The 21,511-nt window shown below is 39.7% G+C and overlaps 1 protein-coding gene across 9 annotated transcripts in view; it reads left to right on the top strand.

Annotated features, from left to right (window-relative positions):
* AHCYL2 (adenosylhomocysteinase like 2) overlaps nt 1-17,704 on the top strand; it is a 151,869-nt gene extending 134,165 nt beyond the window's left edge. For 6 of the 9 annotated variants that reach the window (XM_074193718.1, XM_074193716.1, XM_074193723.1 and 3 more), the window contains exons 9-17: nt 3,771-3,834; nt 4,335-4,423; nt 5,838-5,908; nt 6,975-7,069; nt 10,736-10,834; nt 12,605-12,673; nt 12,785-12,863; nt 14,081-14,201; nt 14,579-17,704. In XM_074193718.1, the coding sequence (XP_074049819.1) occupies nt 3,771-3,834; nt 4,335-4,423; nt 5,838-5,908; nt 6,975-7,069; nt 10,736-10,834; nt 12,605-12,673; nt 12,785-12,863; nt 14,081-14,201; nt 14,579-14,585 (694 nt within the window). In that variant the 3' untranslated portion in view covers nt 14,586-17,704. Of the gene's footprint in view, nt 1-3,770; nt 3,835-4,334; nt 4,424-5,837; nt 5,909-6,974; nt 7,070-10,735; nt 10,835-12,604; nt 12,674-12,784; nt 12,864-14,080; nt 14,206-14,578 lie in introns of those variants that run through there. The other 3 variants (XM_074193720.1, XM_074193719.1, XM_074193725.1) reach the window with 1 other exon arrangement.
* Nucleotides 17,705-21,511: the final 3,807 nt, after the last annotated feature.

Below are 21,511 nucleotides of genomic sequence, written 5' to 3'. Positions count from 1 at the left end.
AGTTCTGTATAATTTAGAAAACTCACTCTAGTTCTTTGTTCAAGCATTGGAGCTCCCACTTTCTGTGAAGTTGGTAACTGAAACCAGTCTGAGGATGCAATTACTTTGCTAGAAAGGTGGGATAGCAAGCTTTTTTTTTTTTTTTGCAAGGCAAATGGGATTAAGTGGCTTGCCCAAGGCCACATGGCTAGGCTAGGCAATTATTAAGCATCTGAGACCAGATCTGAACCCAGGTACTCCTGATTCTAGGGCCAGTTCCCTATCCACTGCGCCACCTAGCCACCCCAGATAGCAACCTTTTCTAGCTCTTAAATTAGCTCTATACTATCACACGATGATAATCAGTGGTCATTTCGCATCTTTCACTCAATACAGATTAATTTACAGTGGTGTTTTTAAAGTATTAGGACAGCTTTCTAGCCTTGGCTGTATCTGTAGCAGCAATCATTGCCAAGATATTGAGATCAAAGAAGAACCAAAATGTCAACTATAAACACCTTTTTAATGAGAGAGAAGTAGTGCTAGCCAAGATCCGTGTCCATATGCTATACCACCCTGAGCTAACAGAAAAATTTCCATGTTGTGAAGGCCATGTAGTCTTGGATATTTCATGGCTCTGAAATTTCCATCAATTTTCATGGAGACATTACCAGTAAGGGAGGGAATTCTAGGGTTATGTTCACCTGTCACCTAAGATTGTGCCTGCCGTGCTTTGAAGAAATTACCTTGATCTTCCTTGGTGAACAATCTGCCCGACCTACAAGAGATGAAGGTGACAGAGACATTTTGCTTCCCTGATACTGGGTCAGCCATTGATTTCAATTTAGAGCTAGACTTGCTCATGGATATTGTCAACATTTCTAATGAAATCTATAGCAATTTGTTTCATATTGAATAAAATTTGGAGGAATAAAATATTAGAAGGGAAAGGCCAACATCTAAGAGGACGCATCTAAATATGGTCCAAGTACCAGTATGAGTCCTTTTCCCCTTTTTTTCCTTCTCACATCTTCCTCCTGACTCTCCCATCTAATTTTAGGAAGGAAATCTCAGTGAAACTCTATATGAAGTTTTTAAATTATTGCTTAGTAATTTTCAATTTATGAAATTGTTTTTGCCAGATGGTTTCCAACACATCTGTGTTGGGATGTCACACGTTAATAGAACAAGGAAGGATGGACATAAACAAGCCTCTCTACCTAGGTTTCCTTTACTTTTCAAGCCCTTAGCAGTGAATTTTGAAAGTCTTGCGGGTGACATATTGCTTCCAAGTCTTTCCAGCAATATGATTTTTGAATGCTAATGCTATATATGGATCATCATTTCTATCTTGTTTGATTGTATCGATCAGATGTATTAAGAGAATACTAGGTTAGGTTTACAGATGCTCAATGGTAGCAACTGGCTTTTAGATGCACACTGGATAGTTTAGCCTGGCACAAGTAAGACCCTAAGCAGAGAAGACTTTTTTTTTGCTGAAAAGGATGGTTTTTCTGTAGAAGGTAGAAAGATGAGGCAAAAGAATTGTGTGCACCAAGGTGCAGCCCAAGTGACAGGGAAGAATCTTCAGGCCTAGGTCTATATATGGGTCATGGGCTCCATAGAATGAAGGCTGTAATGACTAATTTTTTTATCCAAAGTAATTCAAAAATGGACCCCCTTTAACTTGGTCAAGGGATGCCAGTTCTCAATGACATGTGAATCTTGGAGAAATTTGAGAAGCTTTAGCTAGAATCTGGGAGGATTTACCTTCCATCGCTCCAAAGGGGCCTGAACCTCCCTAATTAGATAAGCTAGAGAAAATTTCAAGAAGAAATAGCATTCACACAACATCAGTCATCTTCCAGGGAAACCTTTCTTAACCAAAACCTTTGCTGTCTTTCTCTGATCTTGAGATACTGATTTTATAAGATCAAAAGGACTGCACTGAATAGACTAAGTCTTATCAGGAGCTGGGTACCAATCAGGCTCCAATATCCCAGTGGTATTAATACTCCTACCCCCATCTTGCAATGTTTTTTTGAGATCTTTCAGTGGGATCACCAGCATCTGAGTGAAGGAAGGGTTTGATGTTAATTGTAGCATAAAATACTCAGAAAGATAAGCTCATCAGTGTGGTTTTAAAATTTTCCTTGCTGTTGACTAATACCTGGGACCACCATGTTATCTGCATGAGTTGTATCACAGAAAAACTAATTTTCATAGGGTAACAATTCTTAGCCTTTGTACTTAATTAATATTCACAACATACAGGGCATTTTATGTTAAATTCTACAGGATAAAGGCATAACTAGTACAATCCTTGGACAGTTTATTTTAAACAAGATATATTGATGAATAAAGAGATGAAGAGCACAAAGGTCTTTGGTGAGGAGTACTTGGACACAAGCCCAACATGTCCTTCTGCCTAGTTAGGGAACACCATTCAAAAAAGGTGAACTCTGATTCTATCCTGGTGCCTCAGTGGGCTTTGGTGTATACTTCAAATCTCTACTCAGAGAATTGTGATGATGGGAACCAGCACCATGAGGAACCAGAAATCAGAGAGGTGACAGGTAACACAGAGAAATGCATTCAAGAGAATCAACCTCAGAAAAATCAGGTAGAGGCAGATTTCATTCCTCTCCACCTTCATTAGACAACTTATCCTTCTGGAGGCCCATGGGGGCTGTTGTCCCGGCTGATACTACTGATTCATTTAGCTTTACTTTTCATTTTCAACTACCAAATCACATGAACTCTTTTGATCTTTAAACCCATGTGTTCTTCTGTTTAATTCTTTCCTAAAAAATCTCACACAAAAGTGAAATCAATTAGACTATGAGAGAAGGAGTGAGAGGATACAATTCTTTTTTTTTATTATATTTTAAATTAAATTTTTTTAATGACAGACATCTCTTTTCTTTTCTTCACACTTTTTTCCTTCCCCCCCCCCCCTTTTTTTTTGCAAGGCAGTGGGGTTAAGTGGCTTGCCCAAAGCCACATAGCTAGGTAATTATTAAGTGTCTGAGGCCGGATTTGAACTCAGGTACTCCTGACTTCAGGGCCGGTGTTATATCCACTGCACCACCTAGTTGCCCCTCCTTTTCCCATTTTCAATGAGATAACATGTATATAAAGTGCTTGCACATACTGTGGGATGCTCCTTCCTCCCCGCCCCCTTCCACCCTTGCCTCTCCCCTCAGTGAAAAAGCAAGAAAGATAAAGCTCTTATATCAAGTGTGCATAGGTAAGTAAAACCAATTTCTGCATTGGCCACTTCTTAAAAATATGTCTCTATCTGTGCCCCCCAAGTCCATTGCCTCTCTGTCAGGAGGAATATAGAATGGGCTGGGTTTGGGGAAGGGAGAAGGGATATCTTTAGTCTTTTGAAATTGTTTTTGGTCATTGAATTGATCAGAATTCTCAAATCTCTAAAAGCTGTTTATCTTTACATTGTTGTTATAATTGTATAAATTGTTCTCAGATTCTGCTCACTTCACTCCACATTAGTTTATACAAACCGTCCCTGATACAATCCCCATCATCACTTGATACTTCAAATAAGTTTTTATAGGTATTCTCTCTCTCTCTCTCTCTCTCTCTCTCTCTCTCTCTCTCTCTCTCAGACTTTAATAAAAAATTTTTCGAGATATTCAAAGCTTGATTTCCTTTCTAAATTTTATAAAGAGCTGCAGTACAAACTAAGAAGATACAGTCTGGCATAGAGGGACAAACAAGGTAGGCTGCAAATTGTTCTAATGCTTAATTGATATTTTTCCCTCCCCTAGGCTTAAAAGGACAACAGACATGATGTTTGGTGGGAAGCAAGTGGTAGTCTGTGGCTATGGAGAGGTAAAGTTTAGTCTGTCATAGAACTGATAATTAAATGTATTCATCTAAATACTTGTCCATTTTGTTCACATTAGAGAAGGTCTGGGTATGGTTCAGACTGCTCTTCCACTTCCATCTTTTAACCCTGGAATATTATTTTAGAAGCCATCTAATTAGAATATAAATTGTCATATTCTCTTTTCTTTGTAACATCTTTTCTCATCTTGATTTTCTGATTTGTTCTTGTCCCACTGTTTGTGATGTTCTTTTAGCTTGTGTTTTGAATGCAGTTCGTGAGTGTGGGTGTTTTTGTATATATTAATGTGTGAGGCAAGAGTTCTGCAGAGGTGTTTCTGAAATGGCATTTATGCCTTTGTTTTCTTTTTCCTCTCCCAAGTATGGATCATTTCAGTGAAATTCCTGGGGGTGGTCATAGGGGGCTTCAAGAATTTTGCCATGACTTTGAGAAACTGCTTCTGTTACTGATATTCTTCTCACTTGTCTTCACTTTTCCTATTTAGGTGGGAAAAGGATGCTGTGCTGCCCTGAAGGCCATGGGTTCCATAGTGTATGTGACTGAGATTGACCCCATCTGTGCCCTGCAGGCCTGGTAAGTATTGAGAAGGAGTGTTGAGGCCTGGTGGACAGAGCACTGGCATTGATGTCAGGAGGACCTGAGTTTAAATCCAGCCTCAGACATTTGCCACTTTCTAGCTGTGTGACCTTGGGCAAGTCACTTAACCCTGATGGCTTGAATACAGGGCCATCTCTATTCCTCCTGATTTATATCTGGCCACTGGATCCAGATTACTCTGGAGGAAAAAGTGAGGCTGGTGACTTAGCACTGCATCCCTCACTCAAACCTAATTCATATGCTTGTCTTATTCCCTAATTGTCATGGTCTTCTACCAGAATGAAGGAGACAAATAACATTTCCCATCTCCTCTCCCCCACAAAAAAAAATGACTTTCAGCTAACAAGGACCATGAAAGAAATTTTCTTTGGTTCCCACTTATCTTAGTCCCTTATAGCTTCCAACAAGAATAGGCACCCTTTAAAATGACATGTGGCATTGCCCAGGGTAATCTGCTCAAGCGTTTGCAAAGCTATGATGATTATAGCATGGGAAATCTAAGCTAAAATTTAGAATTTCTGTATAAATAGAAAAGAGAAGAGATTGCTCAGACCCAGAACATTAAAAAAAAACCCAAAACAATATTTTCTTTTTCTTGTTCAGCTCTTGCTGTTTGAGCAAGTGTTTGCCTCTTGTCCTTCTACTTTGTGTTTGTGTGTGTGTGTGTGTTTAAAATAATTTTATTTTATTTTTATAAAGTTCCAAATTTTCTCCCTCCTACCTCTCCATCCCCTCCTCCAAATGAGTCAAGAAAAATATAACCCATGTGTAATCAAGCAAGACAAATTCTTTCAGTGGTTAAATTAAAAAAAAAGTTTCAATTTGCACTCTTGAGTCCATCAGCTCTTTAACAGAAGTCCAGAATATTTTATCATGTACCATCTGGAATTGTGGGTGGTCATTGATCAGTTTCTGAGTCTTTGAAAGTTCTTTATCTTTACAGTGTTGTTGTCTAAATAGAGGAATCTGGGTCAGAAAATGGGTCGGTGAAGTTTGTTACCCATTCTGGTTTCTATAAGTCAAGGTTCAGACATATGAAAAGAATTCTTACTCTTTGTAATGCTCCACTGTGAATGTAGGACCAACAGCACATGAAAATAGAATGAAGATTAATGTCTGACTATCATTGTTTCCCCACTGAATTTCTTGAAACCAACTCTTAGATCCTTGCTATCTGAAGGAAATTTATCCAGTATTTCACAAGACCTTTTTCTATGCCATGTCTCCTGAGAAGATATTATTTCCAGTATTAGGAATAAATCCAGGCATATCAAGAAAACCTAGGAACAAGACTTGGTATTAACTTTTGAGTTGTTGTGCAATTAGTGTCTCCCCTTTTTCTCTTCCCACTCCCATGCCTTGAATTAAGTATTTGGTTTTATTTCTACAGCATGGATGGATTTCGACTTGTAAAATTGAATGAGGTCATTCGGCAGGTGGACATTGTCATCACTTGTACAGGTAGGACTGTGACTACAGATGTGGTTGGGGTTAAGGAACATGTCAGGGAGCAAAAGTAATGAAACAGTAAAAATATTCTAGGCAGGTTACTTTGTATAACTCTTCTGCTCATTGGTCATTAAAAAAGGTAATAAAAATAGATGGAAAAATATTTTAACAAGCCCACCTTCTGTGGTACAGCTCCACTGAGCTTTCCCATCATATTCCAATTATTAGTTTGGTTGATTTGATTTTCTTGCTAGCTTCTTTTGTGTCAGAGGTAAGGGTCCCCAGAACCAGTAACTTATTAATTTTCCAGCCTTCCTGGAGAAGGTTTCCTAGAGAAGTACATTCAGGAGCTTCCTTATAGTACATGAAAGTGTTTCTTTGAGTGATAGCCTTACACATAGGTGAGGGACAGAGAAGGAACTCTTTGCAAATTTGTACTTGGGTGTTCAGAATTTAAATTTGTCACCCTTGCTTTGTCCCAATCCACCTCATTCATCTCCAACATCATGAATTTCCTTCTTAATTACTCCAGTGATGGAGACAGCAGGCTATAGTGAAAGGAGTACTTATTTGGAAGTAAGAAGATTTGTGTTCAAACTCGAACAGTTTATGACCTCCAAGACTTCAAGGCAAGACATTGAGTGTCCCTGAAGTTCCCAGCTTCAAAATGAGGCCCTCCAAGGTCCCTTCCAGCTCTAAATCAATGACCCTTTCATCATGGCAACATCAAGGCAAAGTTGCTCATAATTAGAAGAGAAAGGGACCTAATCAGCTTATTTTCCAAATCCCTCAAAAGAGATGCATTTTAAGTTTTGGAAGAAAGTCAGAATAGTAGGTCTCATTTTCCTTGACTCAATCCATGTATCTTCTTCTTTAGTAAAACCACATACCATAGAAATACTGATAGTCTCATTCACAACGCAATAATTTTTGAAATTCCAATTTGGAGGGAACAACCCAAATATTTAAAAAATAGTTATGTCTTTAAAGCCTTAGGGAAAGCTAGAGGAGGGGGAAAGATAAGGAGACGCTGTGCCTACTTCATGCTTCTAATTCATTGTCTAAATTTCTTTTGAAGGTAATAAGAATGTGGTGACAAGAGAGCATTTAGACCGCATGAAGAACAGCTGCATCGTTTGTAATATGGGACATTCCAATACGGAGATTGATGTGGTAAGCTACATATGGGTCCTCTTCAGTTTATATGACCTTTTCTCCTCTCTTGCAAGGGCTGCCACAAAGGACAATGAAAACCTGGGAGAAGGGAGATACAAAGGTCATTGTGCATCCTTAGTGAGGATGACCTAACTGGCTCTCCTACAATGAGTTTACTTACAAGCTTGCACTTTTTGATATTATAAGATTATTTCACAACTGCAACATTTCACATGGGAGCTTTTTCCCATCACATACTGATACTTACATTTTCATTCCTGTAGATGTAGATCTCTGTCTTTAACTCTTTGACCTTTGACCTATTCAGTCACTTTCTAGAAACTGTCTCTTAATGATGGTGTTAATTTTCTGTGTTATATTTTCATCAGACCTGAAAAGAACATCATCCTGATGCTCTTTTTTCACTATTCATCCTAATTATATTTACTCAGACATAACAGGTTTCACTGTATTATTCATGATAGTGAATTAGGAGATGTCTTATACTTTTTTCCCAAACGTCACAGTTAGTGAAAGTGTAATTTTCCCTCTGGCTTTACATTGTTATTGTATGTTTCTTCCACAGTTCTTCCACTGTGGGTAGCTGATTCAGGAAAATCTCTCATCATCATTGATTGGGGGTACTCTGAGTGTGTATCAGTATTGCCTAGCAAGGAATTATTAATGTATTGAGAGCCTTCTTAACAATTAGGGAATATCTTCTTTATTCAGGTTACTTTCTATAACTCTTCTCTGCTCATTGGTCATTAAAAAGGTAATAAAAATAAATGGAAAAATATTTTAACAAGCCCTACTTCTGTGGTACAGTTCCACTGAGCTTTCCCATCATGTTCCAATTATTAATTTGGTTGATTTGATTTTCTTGCTAGTTTCTTTTATGTGCCACATAATTCCTTTGCTGAAAGATTAGATAATTAAATTTCCAAACCTCATCTTCCCCCCCTACCACCAGTCCCACAAAACACACAGAAGCCCATATACCATATTAGTCCTTACAGAATTCCTTCCTAATTAGTTCTTCCCCAGATGAGAAGATCCCAAAAGAAGGGAGTAGTCTTGCCCTGAATCCTGTTAAGAAATCATCAGTCAGGTGAGGAGAAAGGAGTTCTTTGCAACCCAGATGAAGATTCCAAAACAATCTCATGAGATTATGTTTAATTATAAAGAAATTGAGACAGACTGAGAGGCACTCACTAGAGTGAAAGAATGCTGGACTTGGAGGCAGTAAAAGCTTGGATTTGAATTCTACCTCTGACTCTTAGTAACTACGTGACTGCTTAGACAACTCTACTTATAGGACCTACTTCACAAAATTTTGTGAAAATCAAGTTAGATAATGGATGTAAAGTGCTTTGCAGACCTTATTATGTTATTTTTCTTAAAACCCAAAGATCTCTGACCAATATACCTTTCTGATACAGCCTTAGCCTCCTGGAAGTTTTGTGTTTAGCATCCTTGAGTTTCCACCAAACTGAAAAAAATTAGGGCTAGATGTAGTTTTCCTCCTCAGAATGTAAAGAAATTCTTAGAATAAAAGATAGGGTAAGTACCTGTTGGTTTTGAAAGTGCTACAAGTCTGTCAGCATCATCAACAATAAAAAGATAGAAGCATACCAGCTTCTATATTTAACTCCTTCCCAATAATTGACTTTCAGAATCAATTCCTTACTCTTAGTTCTGCATATAGTTTTAGAGACATGTTTTGATATCTTTGCTAGAATTATATTTTGAGCAAATTCACAGAATTTTTGTACTTGGAATTGTGATTGGTGCATTTTTAGGAAGGGATGGCACCTTACAAGGAAGTAGAAAGATGTATTTCATTGCAAGAAGCTTTGATTCTCTGAAGTCTCAAGGCCAAGGAGTGAAAAATAGAATTTTTTGGCCCATGATCATTTCTTTCTTTCATAGTGGCTCTTTCATCAATGAAAGGCATTTGGCATCTTATATAATTTATTATTGGCAGGAAGATTGCAAACTTTAAAAACTTTTGCAAATTTCCATAACCTCAACAGTCCATGACAGCCTGAGAATTATACCATAATGTTTAGATAATAGCTTTGTATTTTCTCTACATGCCACGCTATAAAGTTTTGAAATTCATTATGTTCTCATAGGTAGTTCCACTCAAGGAAGTTATATTATTTATTATAAAATTGGCAAAGAAAGTAGCCACACAAAGGAAATTATACATTTTCTTTTTTGTTTTTGCAATGGGGTTAATTGGCTTGCCCAAGGCCACTCAGCTAGGTAATTATTAAGTATCTGAGGCCAGATTTGAACTCAAGTACTCCTGACTCCAGGGCCAGTGCTCTATCTACTGCGCCACCTAGCCACCCTGAAATTATACATTTTCAAGGAATATTCTCATTAAGTTGTGATATAGCCGATTGAAACATACTTCCTCCAAATAGGAATAGACCTGCTAAATGGAACAAAATACTCATGTCCGTGGGTTTATATGTCCTTTCATCTGCTCGTTTGACTTTTTTTTTTTTCCCTGAAATTTTGGTGTTTAACTACTGTGGATAATTGCTATTGCTCTTTGTGAGAACTTGGAACACTGATAACCCTTGAGGTTCTCTGAACCTGTTGGCTGAGGAGACCAATTAAGAGATAATTGTACTGTACAGAGCTCATTTTAGTTCTTCTATAAAATCTAAAACTAGGTAAGATAAAAATCTGGTGGAGAACTAGGTAGTTTGGGACAGAGAATTCTCTTCCCTTCCCTTTGATAGTTGTCATTGTCTTATGGGAGGAAGTCAGTACAGAGCAATTAGAAAAAGAAAATTGTATTATCTAGAATCTATTCTAGTGGACTTTGTCCTGATTGCTTTTGCTAATGACTTAATGCTTTTTTCTCACTCTCTTAATATGCATTATACAAATAGCACGAATGAACTACAGAGAGCTTTACTCTTAGCATTGAGTAGTTTCTCTAAGGTCTACTTCATATCTACATTGTAGATAGGGAGGAAGGGAGGGAGGGAGGGAGAGGAAGAGAGAGAGAGAGAGAGAGAGAGAGAGAGAGAGAGAGAGAGAGAGAGAGAGAGAGAGAGAGAGAGCACCTGTGTGCCTGTTTGTGTGTGTGTGTGTGTGTACACCACATACATACCTTTATATAATACATAAAAATATAGGGGGATCCATCATCCCCTCACTGTGATATCCTAAATAATAGGATATGGGGGCAGAAGCCTGGACCACAGCCTACTATGGGTAGGATTCTTAGCTTTCTCTAATTCTGCCCAACTTAGTCCTTTTCTTCTTTGTCCCTTCAAAACTTGCTGTACTATATTAATTTTCCTGTGTTTGCATGTTGCTTGTAAATATTCATGAGGGATTTTTTTTTCCCACATGTGTGGGCATTCTACATTTCCAACTAAATTGGAATCTCCCTCAAGGCAGAAATAATGTCTCTGGTTTCTTTTGTGTATTCCATAGCATTTCAGACTGTGCTCAGAAGAAAGTGGGAGGCTCTGTATTGATTGGAGTTTGATAAATTGAGTAAACTCTCACTGGGCCTAGATTTAATCTTCTGAAATAGAATAGGTCCAAACAGCCTAGGATAAGTCCTCCTTATCTGGTAGGGTGGGTGTAACCCCCCCATCCCTCACATTGGGACTCAGAATGCTAATGGCATGTTTTCTCCTTGTGTTTCAGGCAAGTCTTCGTACCCCAGAACTGACCTGGGAACGGGTGAGATCTCAAGTTGATCATGTAATCTGGCCAGATGGAAAGAGAATAGTGTTATTGGCAGAGGTAAGCAAGTCTGGAAAATTATAACCTTGGGACAGAACAGTGGTATCAGAGCTAGGCTAGAACTCACAAAAGACTTCAAATAATACTCTTTCCCACCTCCACCAAGAAAAAATAATTGAAAGAGTAGAATGTTTTTCCTAGGACCACCACCTCCTTTTCATAGTGCCAGTTTCTTAAGAAAGAAATTTAACTACTTTACCCATGACTTGTATTTCTAATTGTGAAAGTTCTTTTCATTCAGCAATTAAGAACTATTTTGGTCCCTCACTTTTCACTTATTATCCTGTCTCCTCATGTCACTTTGCAGGTTGAGTCAGACAATGACTATTGCCATAGAAAGAATTATTAGATAGAACCATAGCTTCTTTGTGAGATGCTCTCAAAGTGACAATGTCATTTGTGGGAAGGTTCAAATCATTTTAGTGAATGTGAAGGATAGATATTCCTGGCTGTAACCAAGGCTACACTAGACAGGTTCTGAAAACCACAGGCTTGAACTTCTATCTTATCCTTACCCCCTTAAGCACTATTCAATATGGGCTATTGAAAGTTTATTTAAATTCCCTATCTTGTACCCTGTCCAAAACAATGTCCTTTTCATCTCTGTCCTCTGTTTTCCCAGGCCAGTGCTCTACCTCTTTCTTTCTTGACACCTTTTCCTCCTAGCATTAGACTTCTGGTTGCTTTATTCTTACTCTTAGCCTATCCAATTTGCTCTGATACTCCAGACAAGAAATGGGAAAATAGCAAGGAATATTATAACTGTTTCCATGCAGTTTCATTTTTCAATGTTCTTTGTGGTGTTTTTTTTTTTGTCATTTTAAAAAATAAATTTAAAAACATTAAAATCTATAGACTGGGAAATCTGGAAATATGGAAGTTTCCCCCTCTTAGCCCATCCTCACCTGACCCTACTTTCCTAACTAAAATAAAATGCTTGTAAGAAGGCTTTACCTATTTTCTTTCTAAAATGAGTAGAGTACAGAATATTTAAATCTGTACCTTTGATGTTGCTTTGACGTCAGCTCCCTGCCTGGTAACTTATTTCTAGTTAGCTTAGGAAGGCCCAGCTAGCAATTTTGAAGACAAAAGAAAGCCTTGCAATTGTTTCTGACTGTTAGTGCTCAGAGTTGAGAAGGTTTTGAAACTTCCTAGAAAACAGAGTGGGTTGGGGGGAAGGGATTTCTGGCACATCCCTTCCCTACAAGCACCCATTCTAAGACAGCAACTTTTAAAGAAAAAAGCTTTCCTGAGTCTCTGGAGCCCCAGGAGGCAGCTAGCTAGTTCAGAATGAACAGAATACTAGTCCTCTTACCTTCATTTCTCTGCTCAAGATTTATTTTAGTAGACCTCCTAAACAATTACTCCTAATCTACAAGTAGGTTGGGGTTCTTTTTTTTTTTTTTTAAAGATATAGCTCTTTAGGGGCAGCTAGGTGGCACAGTGGATAGAGCCTCTGCCCTGGAGTCAGAAGAACCTGAGTTCAAATTAGATCTCAGACACTTAATAATTACCTAGCTGTGTGATCTTGGGCAAGTCACTTAACTTCATTGCCTCATGAAAACCAAATAAATAGATAAATAAATAAAGAATATATCCCAGCATGGAACTAATTGTTGTACCAGGTTACAAAGTCCTTTTTCTCTCAGTTCAGATAGATGTGGAATGACTTGAACATAGGAGTCTTGCCCTTTCCTTCACTCTTTTTAAAAGTATAGTTGTAGCTAAGGGAAGTTGCCCCAACACATATGCATCTCCCTTGCTCCCTAGGGCCGTCTGCTGAACCTGAGCTGCTCAACAGTGCCTACGTTTGTGCTCTCCATCACTGCCACTACTCAGGTGAGGCCAGCAGAGAAAAAAGAATGGTCTTCTTGACAGATTGTAGGTGATGGGATCCCAGGCCTGCTGGGACTAGTCAGGAAATCACTTTCTTTGCTTTTTTTTTTCCAGGCTCTGGCTTTGATAGAGCTTTACAATGCCCCTGAAGGCCGCTATAAACAGGATGTCTACCTACTGCCCAAGAAAATGGGTAAGGATGAACCCTATCCAGCACAACCCTGGACAAAGCAGCCTCAAGGGAGGAAATGAAGCAGTGTTTGGGTGGCCAAGCTCTTCTTCATATATGGATGAGAAGAGAGTTAGAGCTCAGCAAGGTTCCCTCCATTTAGCTCTAGTTGGATCATTGAGGTGCCCTCCATGCTTCATTGGGTGCCTCCATGATAGTGTCAGACAAAGAAAAAGAAGTGGGAAGATTTGTGGTAGGCAGAGTATCTTCAATTGCAGCAGTCTTAAAGGGGAAAAGGAGATGCTTTTGCTGACCTTTTAAGTGATACTTGTAAGTGTCCCCTCTGCTAGTTCCCTTCATCCTGGGCTGCTAATGGCCCTAAACCAAACTCCTTTCTGATAAAACATCTCACCCTACCACCTTCCACCTCCATCTTCTGTCTCTTTGGGGAATTTAGCACTTTCTGATTGTGAGTGTCCCTATAAGAGAAACTTTTTTTTAAAAAAGTACTTGACCTTTCTCAAGCACCTAAAGAGATTCAGTGTTCTTCTAAGTTGTAGAAGTATAAATCAAGGAATAAGACAAGAAATGGTTTTGCTTTTCTCTACCAGTCCCTATAAAGGGCTGCCAATAAATTAGTTGATAATATATTACATTACTCTTAAGCTCTCTGAAGTGATGTTGAATTAAAGATAAAGGCTCTGTCCTCACAGAGTTTGTGATCTGCCCTATATGGTATGTGAGCAGGGAGGAACTTGGAGCAGAGTGAATTGGAGCCTTTATGTTGCTCAGTTTTTCTCCCAGAACTCTCCAAGATCATTGCCTGGATTTAACTAAAGGAGAAACCCATAGTGCCCAAAGTGCTACCAGGTGACCCAGAGCTATTCATCAAGCCCAGGACAGGGCTGGCATTTGGACTCAGGTCCCTCAAGCTCCTTAACCCAGTCCCTTTATTAGTTCTTGAACCTCCACATTTCTCTAGATGTCAGCACCTCCCCATAACTGGCTCTGCCAGTATTAGGAACAAAGCTGGAGACTGAGTGGAGTCTGAAAACCAAATACTCCTATCTGAAGAGTAGTAAAAAGAAGATAAAAAAGTTTGAGGGGTAAAGATAGATGTGGAAGACAATCATTCACTCAGCATCAGAAATTATAGTATTCATATTCCTAGAATGGATTTGGAAAGGGTGGTTGGGAAACTGAGGTTCAAGCTTACACCCTGGTTCTGGGGCCCATTCCAGATGAGTATGTGGCAAGTCTTCATCTGCCCACCTTTGATGCACACCTGACAGAGCTAACAGACGAGCAGGCTAAGTACCTGGGCCTCAACAAGAATGGACCCTTCAAGCCTAACTACTACAGGTGACTTGGACCCTTGGGAAGCCTTTGGGTGGGCCAGGAGGCAGTTTTTAACTGCTTCTGCTGGACTTTGAATACTCCGAATTAGGGCACCTGTATCATGCGTGGATCCAAGGCTCCCCCTGTGGAGGGGCCTGCCAGTAATTGCTCCCATGACTAAATTTCCAGTAGCTCTCCATTTCTCTGTATAGAGAAGACTGGGTCTTTTCCACTGATGTGACAAGGAGCCAGTTACCCACTCCCCAGATAAGATTTGGGTCACTTGGGAGGAACCTTTTATCTAATTCGTACTACAGTCTTTGGTTCCCCATTTCTTCTTCCAAGCATACTGCTCCCACTACCTGATAGCCTCATCTTCTCTTGTTTCTTTTTCCCTCTAGATATTAAGTTCCTGTAACTGAAGCCAGAAGACGTTTTAAGGAACAGGACCCCTAATTCTTTTCTCCTCTACTGTACAGGACAAAACCCAGCAAGCTGCTTCCCTGGTCAGAGCCACCTGCCATGCTCACCCCATAGACAATGTGTTAGATTATTTATTTATTAAAAACTAGAATCCTGTGCCCTCAGCCTCAGCCCATGGTTTGGTTACTGCCCTGAGGGCTGTGAGAGCCACAGAGGATGGGCTGGGAGGAAGAAAGGGTGTGGGAAAGCCCCTTCTACCCCACTCTGACATCTTCAGCATCATTCTCCATTAGATGTGAGTTGTTTGTGGCCATGTGTCTATTGTCCAGGGTATCTTTACCATTCAGGGATTCCAGAGTCTTTGTCCCTTAGTGGGGAGTTTTGTGACAGATCTTCAGTTGCTGACCCTCTTGTCCTTCCCCAGGTGAGACCTCTGGAAAGCCACTCAATCAGCATGGCCCCAGGGCCTCAGCCTTGGCCAGCACTATCACTGCCTTCTCTGACAAAACTATTGAGGGGGAAGGGTGACAGCTTCGGTGAACCCCACAAAAATTCAGCTGTACCTGGCTCTACTAGGGGGTCCCCTTCCTTATCCAAGACTCCTACTTATATGTTTATGGCCATTTGGACATTAATTCTCAGGAGACTGTGCCTCCATAACTTTCTCAGCAGCTCTGGTATTGCTTGGATTTTTTTTTTTAAACCAGCTCTCCAAATCAACCAAAGCTCTGCTCAGGAAGTGGGAACCAAATCCATGAGGGTCTGTCACTCTGTTCTCATGCCATATGGCTGGTTAGCATCTCAGGAAGCCCCTCTAAGCAAAATTGAAATAATCTCGGAGGAAAATTTGTAAGACTCTGTTTCACCCCATCTTCCTGCTGCTGCCCAGAATTTTCTCTAAGTTTGAGCAAAGAAAGAATATGCATTCCTCAGGCAGCTCTAGTATGTTTGGAGTTCAGAACGGAACAGGCTTCTAGGTCTGCAAATTAGCAAATTGGGGACACCTTCTAAAGGGGCTAAGAATTTCAGTCTCCTGGGTGATTTCCAGTTTGATAAACTGACTTGAGTTTTTTAATAAGTATCACTGGGCTTATATGTTCAGGGGATCTCAGCTAGATTGAGTAGTTTTGCTTCATCAAACATTTATCCCTATGGCCATTACCACTGATGGAGCCAAGATCCAGTTTCTCTGCTGTCTGACTTGTATCCTCTCTACTCTGCTGAAATATCTGTGCCTGGCCTCTTTCTCTTTTCCCACCCCAGTCCCCACTTATGTCTAGGAATCCTGTATTGTCTATCATCTGGGGTGGTTACTGGGCAACTCTAATGTCAAGTAGAATTTATTAAGATAAGCATCCTGGGATTCTGTAATTCATTCCATTGATGGATTCAGCTTTAGTACTTCCCTGGAAGGGCCTGGTGCTGTACTGGTCTGGCCTGGACTGGGTCTTGCAAGGGTCTTAGTAATTGGTCTGAAGGATTAATATCAGCATTACATTTGATCTAAGGTAACCCCAGCTATCTTTAACTATTGGGAACTTCAGTCCTACCTGAAAGCTACCACATACCATTTGGTTTTAGAGTATCATCTAGACCACTTCTGCTCTTCAGATCAGATTTGACCCAGGCCAGGTTTTCCAGGACCTAATCTAGTTTTCTTGTCCTACACCACCTCTTCAGGCCTTACCTAGGCTTCATCTTTTACCCTCAGGGCCAGCCTGGAAGTGACCTTACCTTGGGGGATGTGGAGAGGAGAGGCTTAGGCAAGTGATCATACCCTCAGTAAAATGTTTGCTAGGTTTTAATACACAAACTGTGGTCCTTTAGAGTACTATTGGTAATTGTTGGAGAACTCCCATTTATGCTTTTGGTACTTGAGGTTATCTCCTCTGAACCCTATTTTACTTCCTTCTAAGGAAGATTATCAATGCCTAGATTCTTCAATAGACAATTCCTTCTCTCCTGTTCCACTTTACTCCTCCTCTTCTACACAGTTCTATGTTTCATGGTACTTATTGGTCCCCTGGTCTCCCAAACAGAGTAGATTCCATCAGTCTGGTACCTTGGACTCTGATGTTCCTTTGAGGCAGAAGCCCAGCCTACTGTTCTCCAGGACCTGATTCTTAATGGAACTCTGTACCTGGACCTTAAGATCATGGACTATCCAATTTATTTAAAGAAGCCCATTGTGCTTTATATATATATATGTATATATATATATATACATACATATATATATATATATGTACACATACACTGCTTTAAATGAGTAAGATGGTGCCCTATGTTCCTGGGTTAAGTGGCCAATGCTGTCTCCTTGTTTAGTTTGAGTTTTAGATACCTATCTTAACCTCTACTGGAGCCTTGGCCCATTATCCCCAGACAGGAGCCAGATATAGGTGTCCTTAAGTTTCACATCTGGGAGTCCCCTTTTTTGTCTGCCATGAGTTTGGAACCTATCAGATCATTGTTTCGGGTACACAGTCCAATTGTCTGGGAACAGGGGAAAGAGCTACTTGTTCTGTGTCTGACTCCAGTGTGTTGCAGGTGCTGTTTTCATTGAACTAACTGATTCTTAGCCCTTATTTTAACTTCTATGTGGATATTTATATTTTTTTTAAATAAGAAAAATAAAATTGAATGTCCCACCTCCTCCCACTTCTGAGCACAGCTCTCCATAGCCATGCACTCCTATAAAGCTTTTTCTGCTGCTGGCTTCTCCCTCAACAGATCCAGAATTGCTGCTATGCGCCTATGGTTGTCTCAGCATTAACTCTGTTGTGATTTTTAAAAGAAATCAAAATGCATTATTGCATAAAGCTTTTTAATTAAAAAATTAGGAAAGGAAAATAGGCAACACCAGCAAATTATATGTGGACAAGTCATTCAATTCTGAACTCAATATATATACATATATATATACATATATATCATATAAAATAATCATCTAATTCTTAATTGTCATTCTACTAAAAGGAAATAAAAACTCGAGGATCTACCATTCCAAAAGACTGTTGGAAATCTTCATGTCTGAGTGATTGTATTAGATCAGCAATAACTACTCTGTAATCTTAAAAAACACAAATAAAATGTTCATAAATTGATCTGGTCTTTGAGTGTATTCACTGCTGCTATCAACTAGAAATCTGACCCAGGTGAGAGAGGTCTCTGGTCAGAAAGTGAGAGGCACTTTCTGCCCTAAATATGGGCAGAAACTTGAAAGACTGAAACATCTGCCTACAGTTGGGCCAAGTTGTCTTAGCCCAGGGGTCCTGCTTCTTTCTCACTCCTTTCCCCTTATACTTTGGTGTTCAGAATTATAGATGGTGAGGTTGGACCATTGCCCTTCCAGCTAGAAGGAGAGAACCAGTATCCCTGGGGCATAAAACTTGGAAGGGAAACCACCACTCCCAAGCTGAAAATTCAGTCTTCCTCCTCAAATTTTCTTAAGAGTGCTCGGTCTGGTTCTGTTCTTTGTCTTTATTATATTCTATTACTTATATGTACAAGTCACATCCCCTTTTAGATTGTAATCTCCCTGAAAGTAAGAACTGTGAAGAACCCTAGCATTTAGCATAGTGTTTTAGACTGTGGTTTTTACAGAATTTGAATTTGATTTGAAATGAAACCTCTCAGTAGGAATAATTTCAGAGGGGTGAAAGAAATCCAGGGAAATTTTCTATCTAAACTAGTACCAGATAATAAGCTGAACTACCTGTTAACTTCTGTCAGCTAGGTAGAAATAGATGTTTAGTCAAAGCAAGCCTATTTTTGTGGTCAGCCCATACCTTGCTCCACACCATGTCCACAAGGTGGTTATCTTCATTCCTAAATCCTGTCCTCATTCCTAATTCTCTGCCATCTTGGTTATCTTCTTCCCAGACTGGAAGCATTTAATAGAACAGACTCACCTATTTGTATTAATTCTCTGCTAGGCTCAAGGGTTCCCTCCAAAACCATGTTGACAGGAAGAAGGATGTAAATAGCAAACTGGGTTACTCCTGGATACTTCGTTTGGGTTGTGGGACATTCTAAATGATTTGAAATCAATTTTAGTGAAATTGCCAAGAAATCTGAGCTTGGTGCTATGTATTTTTATCAATGATTTGGGTAAAGGAATATATATTCAAAAGAAAGGTGACACAAAACTAGTGGGAATAGTTAACATTTCTGATGACAGGGTCCAAAAATACTTAACATTATAGATTTAGAGCAGGATGATACAAGATAGGAATAAATGTCAAGATGTCAAATTTTGAAAATTTTGGAATTTGGAAAGATATTCTTGAGGTGGGGAAGAGTGTGCATGAGAAAGAGCACAGGGGGAACATTTAGGTTGATGCAAAACTAAGAGATATCAATTAAAAACCTTTTTCTAGAAGAGCTAGAAGTTTTAGAGAACTGCCCACAGTGTGATAGAGAGTAGGAATTGGCCTTGTGATTTCATCACTATATATAGGAAGTTTTTTTTTTCTGACAAGGCACCTTTTCTGTAGCTGATGGGCAGAAAGAATTTCCTGAAGCTTGTGACTTGCCCAGGACCACACAGCCAGTTTGTAATAGACAAGGTTGGAGGCTAGATCACCTTCCACTACCTTTCTGCCTCTCAGCAATGCTAATGTGATTTTAGACTATGTTAGGAGGCATAATGTACAGAACCAGATCAGCTGTATTCGCCCCTAGGCAGACAAACATGAAATATTTTGTATTTTAGTGTTTAGCACATAGTAAGCACTTAATAAACATTTATTGATTATTTTGTTTATTGATTATTATTGTTCTCTTCTGGGTACCCTAATTTAGGAATGATGTTGATAATCTGGCAGAGACAACCAGGGTGCTTGACTAATGCTTTGAAAATCAGTTGAAATTTTATCACGTGTGGTTTGTAGTTGATGGCCACTGGAATCCCTACTGCCTCCATGATTCCTAGAATTAAGCCTTTTTGTTCCAGACTAAATGTTTCCCCATAGAAGCAGGGTCTGTCCCTCCAGTCTGAAAGTGCTGTAGGCAACAACAACCAGGAGTCAGGTCCAACACCTCTCACTTTAGCACCTCTGTTTTATCCTTAAGCAGCTTTTATAAAGTTATCACAGAATGCCAGTCCAACCACCTCTGAACCAATTATCTCAACTAGATAAATTGAAAGTACCAATGAGACTGAATACAGCCATGTCCAACTTCTAGAACAATACTACCTGCACACCCCAACACTGGCCAGCAGTCTTAAATCTCCATGTAATTTAAAAAGCATCTATTTATACTACAGGCTTGTATTAAAGGTCATTAGAGCACAACAATAATAAATATTTGATACTTGTGCTCCAGGACCTTATCAACTAGGAATATCCACCTAAAATGTAGTTATTAAAGTAGATTGGTCAGATGCTGAACTGAGAATGTGATCAATTCTCCAGTGCCACATTACCTCTTGGTATCACAACCTCCTTAGTTAGCAAACTAAAAAATGTTGAATCTGAGCCAACACCCTATAACTAGAGTTTGTGGTCTGGCCTGTCTGAAGATTAGTGCTTCCCAAATTAACCTTCCCTTCTCCCAGTCTAGGCTCTGCTCCTGGGCAGCTTTCCTTCTTCCTGCCTGGCACTGTAAGTACTGGTGTCTCTGATTCGGGTTGATGATGAGTAAAAGTAAATGGGCATACATTTGAGGACCAAACTCCTACATCTGATCTCTTACCTACCTTTATGAAAAAACTGAGATGAGACAGTTTCTAAAGTACTCTATAAAGCAATTTTTATCTTAATTGTTCCCCTTCTCCCCCATCCTCTGCTATCTAGTTATTCTGATCTATGTGACTTGTGACATGTCCTGTTCTGTTTGCTCAGCTGTGAAATGAGGAGGGTCAAACTAGGTAGTATTAATTGTCCACCTTCAGCAAATGAAGAGGGTTAGATAAGTGGCTTAGTGGATAAACTTCCAGGCCTGGAATCAAGAAGGCTCATCATCCTGAATTCAAATCTGGCCTCAGACTCTTTATCAACTACGTGAGACCCTGAGCAAGTCAGTTAACCCTACTTGCCTCAGTTTCTGAGCTGGAGGAGGAAATGACAAACCACTCCAGTATCTTGGTCAAGAAAATCCCAAATAGGGGCACAAAAAAGCGGGCACAAAAAAGCAGGCACAACTGCAATAACCAACAATGATGATAAGCCAACGAAGATAGTGAGACTTTGTGGAATCTGGGACTGGAAGGGAACAGCAGAGGTCATCTAGTCTAATCTCTGTACAAATGAAGTAATAAATGTTTCCCAAGTGAGGCAATGACTTGTTTAAGGTTAGGAGAGGTAGTATTAGAACCCAGGTCCTCTAAATCAAAATTTTCTCTTTAGAATGAATGCAAATGGACATGTCTAATTACATAGTGAGTTAGAAGAAGAGCTGGGACTGGAACTCAAGCTCTCCAATTCCTAATTCTGGGACTCTCATTAGGAAGACTAGGGTTCCTTTCTATTTATGATATAAGATACTATATCATTGATATCTCTGCTACTCACACTTGAGATGGGCAGGAAAAGAGATTACTGGAATTAACCACCTCACTCTACCAATCTCTGTCCCACCACTGATCTGTTTAGCAGGTAAAGAAGAACATAAAGCTCGGGAGTTGTCGATCTTCAGCAGTGTTCTCGCCCTGGAGAACAGAAAAAATGAGAGAAAAGAAAGGCAGAATAATTAGTTCTTTAATAAGAGGCACTCGTGGGTTGTGCTGTGGCAGGTTTTTCACATTGAGTGGGGCTAGGCGTGGGTTGTGTCCTGTCCCTCAACACCCTCCCTTTTCTCCCTCACAATGAACTGTAAAGCAAAGTTTGGCTCTTGTGAAATCTGCCTTAACCAAAAAGGAAGAAGAAGATGACAAAATCAAAGCTTTGGCCTTGAGCCTGGTGTTGCCT

Source organism: Macrotis lagotis, chromosome 7 (assembly GCF_037893015.1).
Source record: "Macrotis lagotis isolate mMagLag1 chromosome 7, bilby.v1.9.chrom.fasta, whole genome shotgun sequence".
NCBI classification, from domain to species: domain Eukaryota; kingdom Metazoa; phylum Chordata; class Mammalia; order Peramelemorphia; family Peramelidae; genus Macrotis; species Macrotis lagotis.
This window is presented reverse-complemented; position numbering and strand designations above follow the sequence as displayed.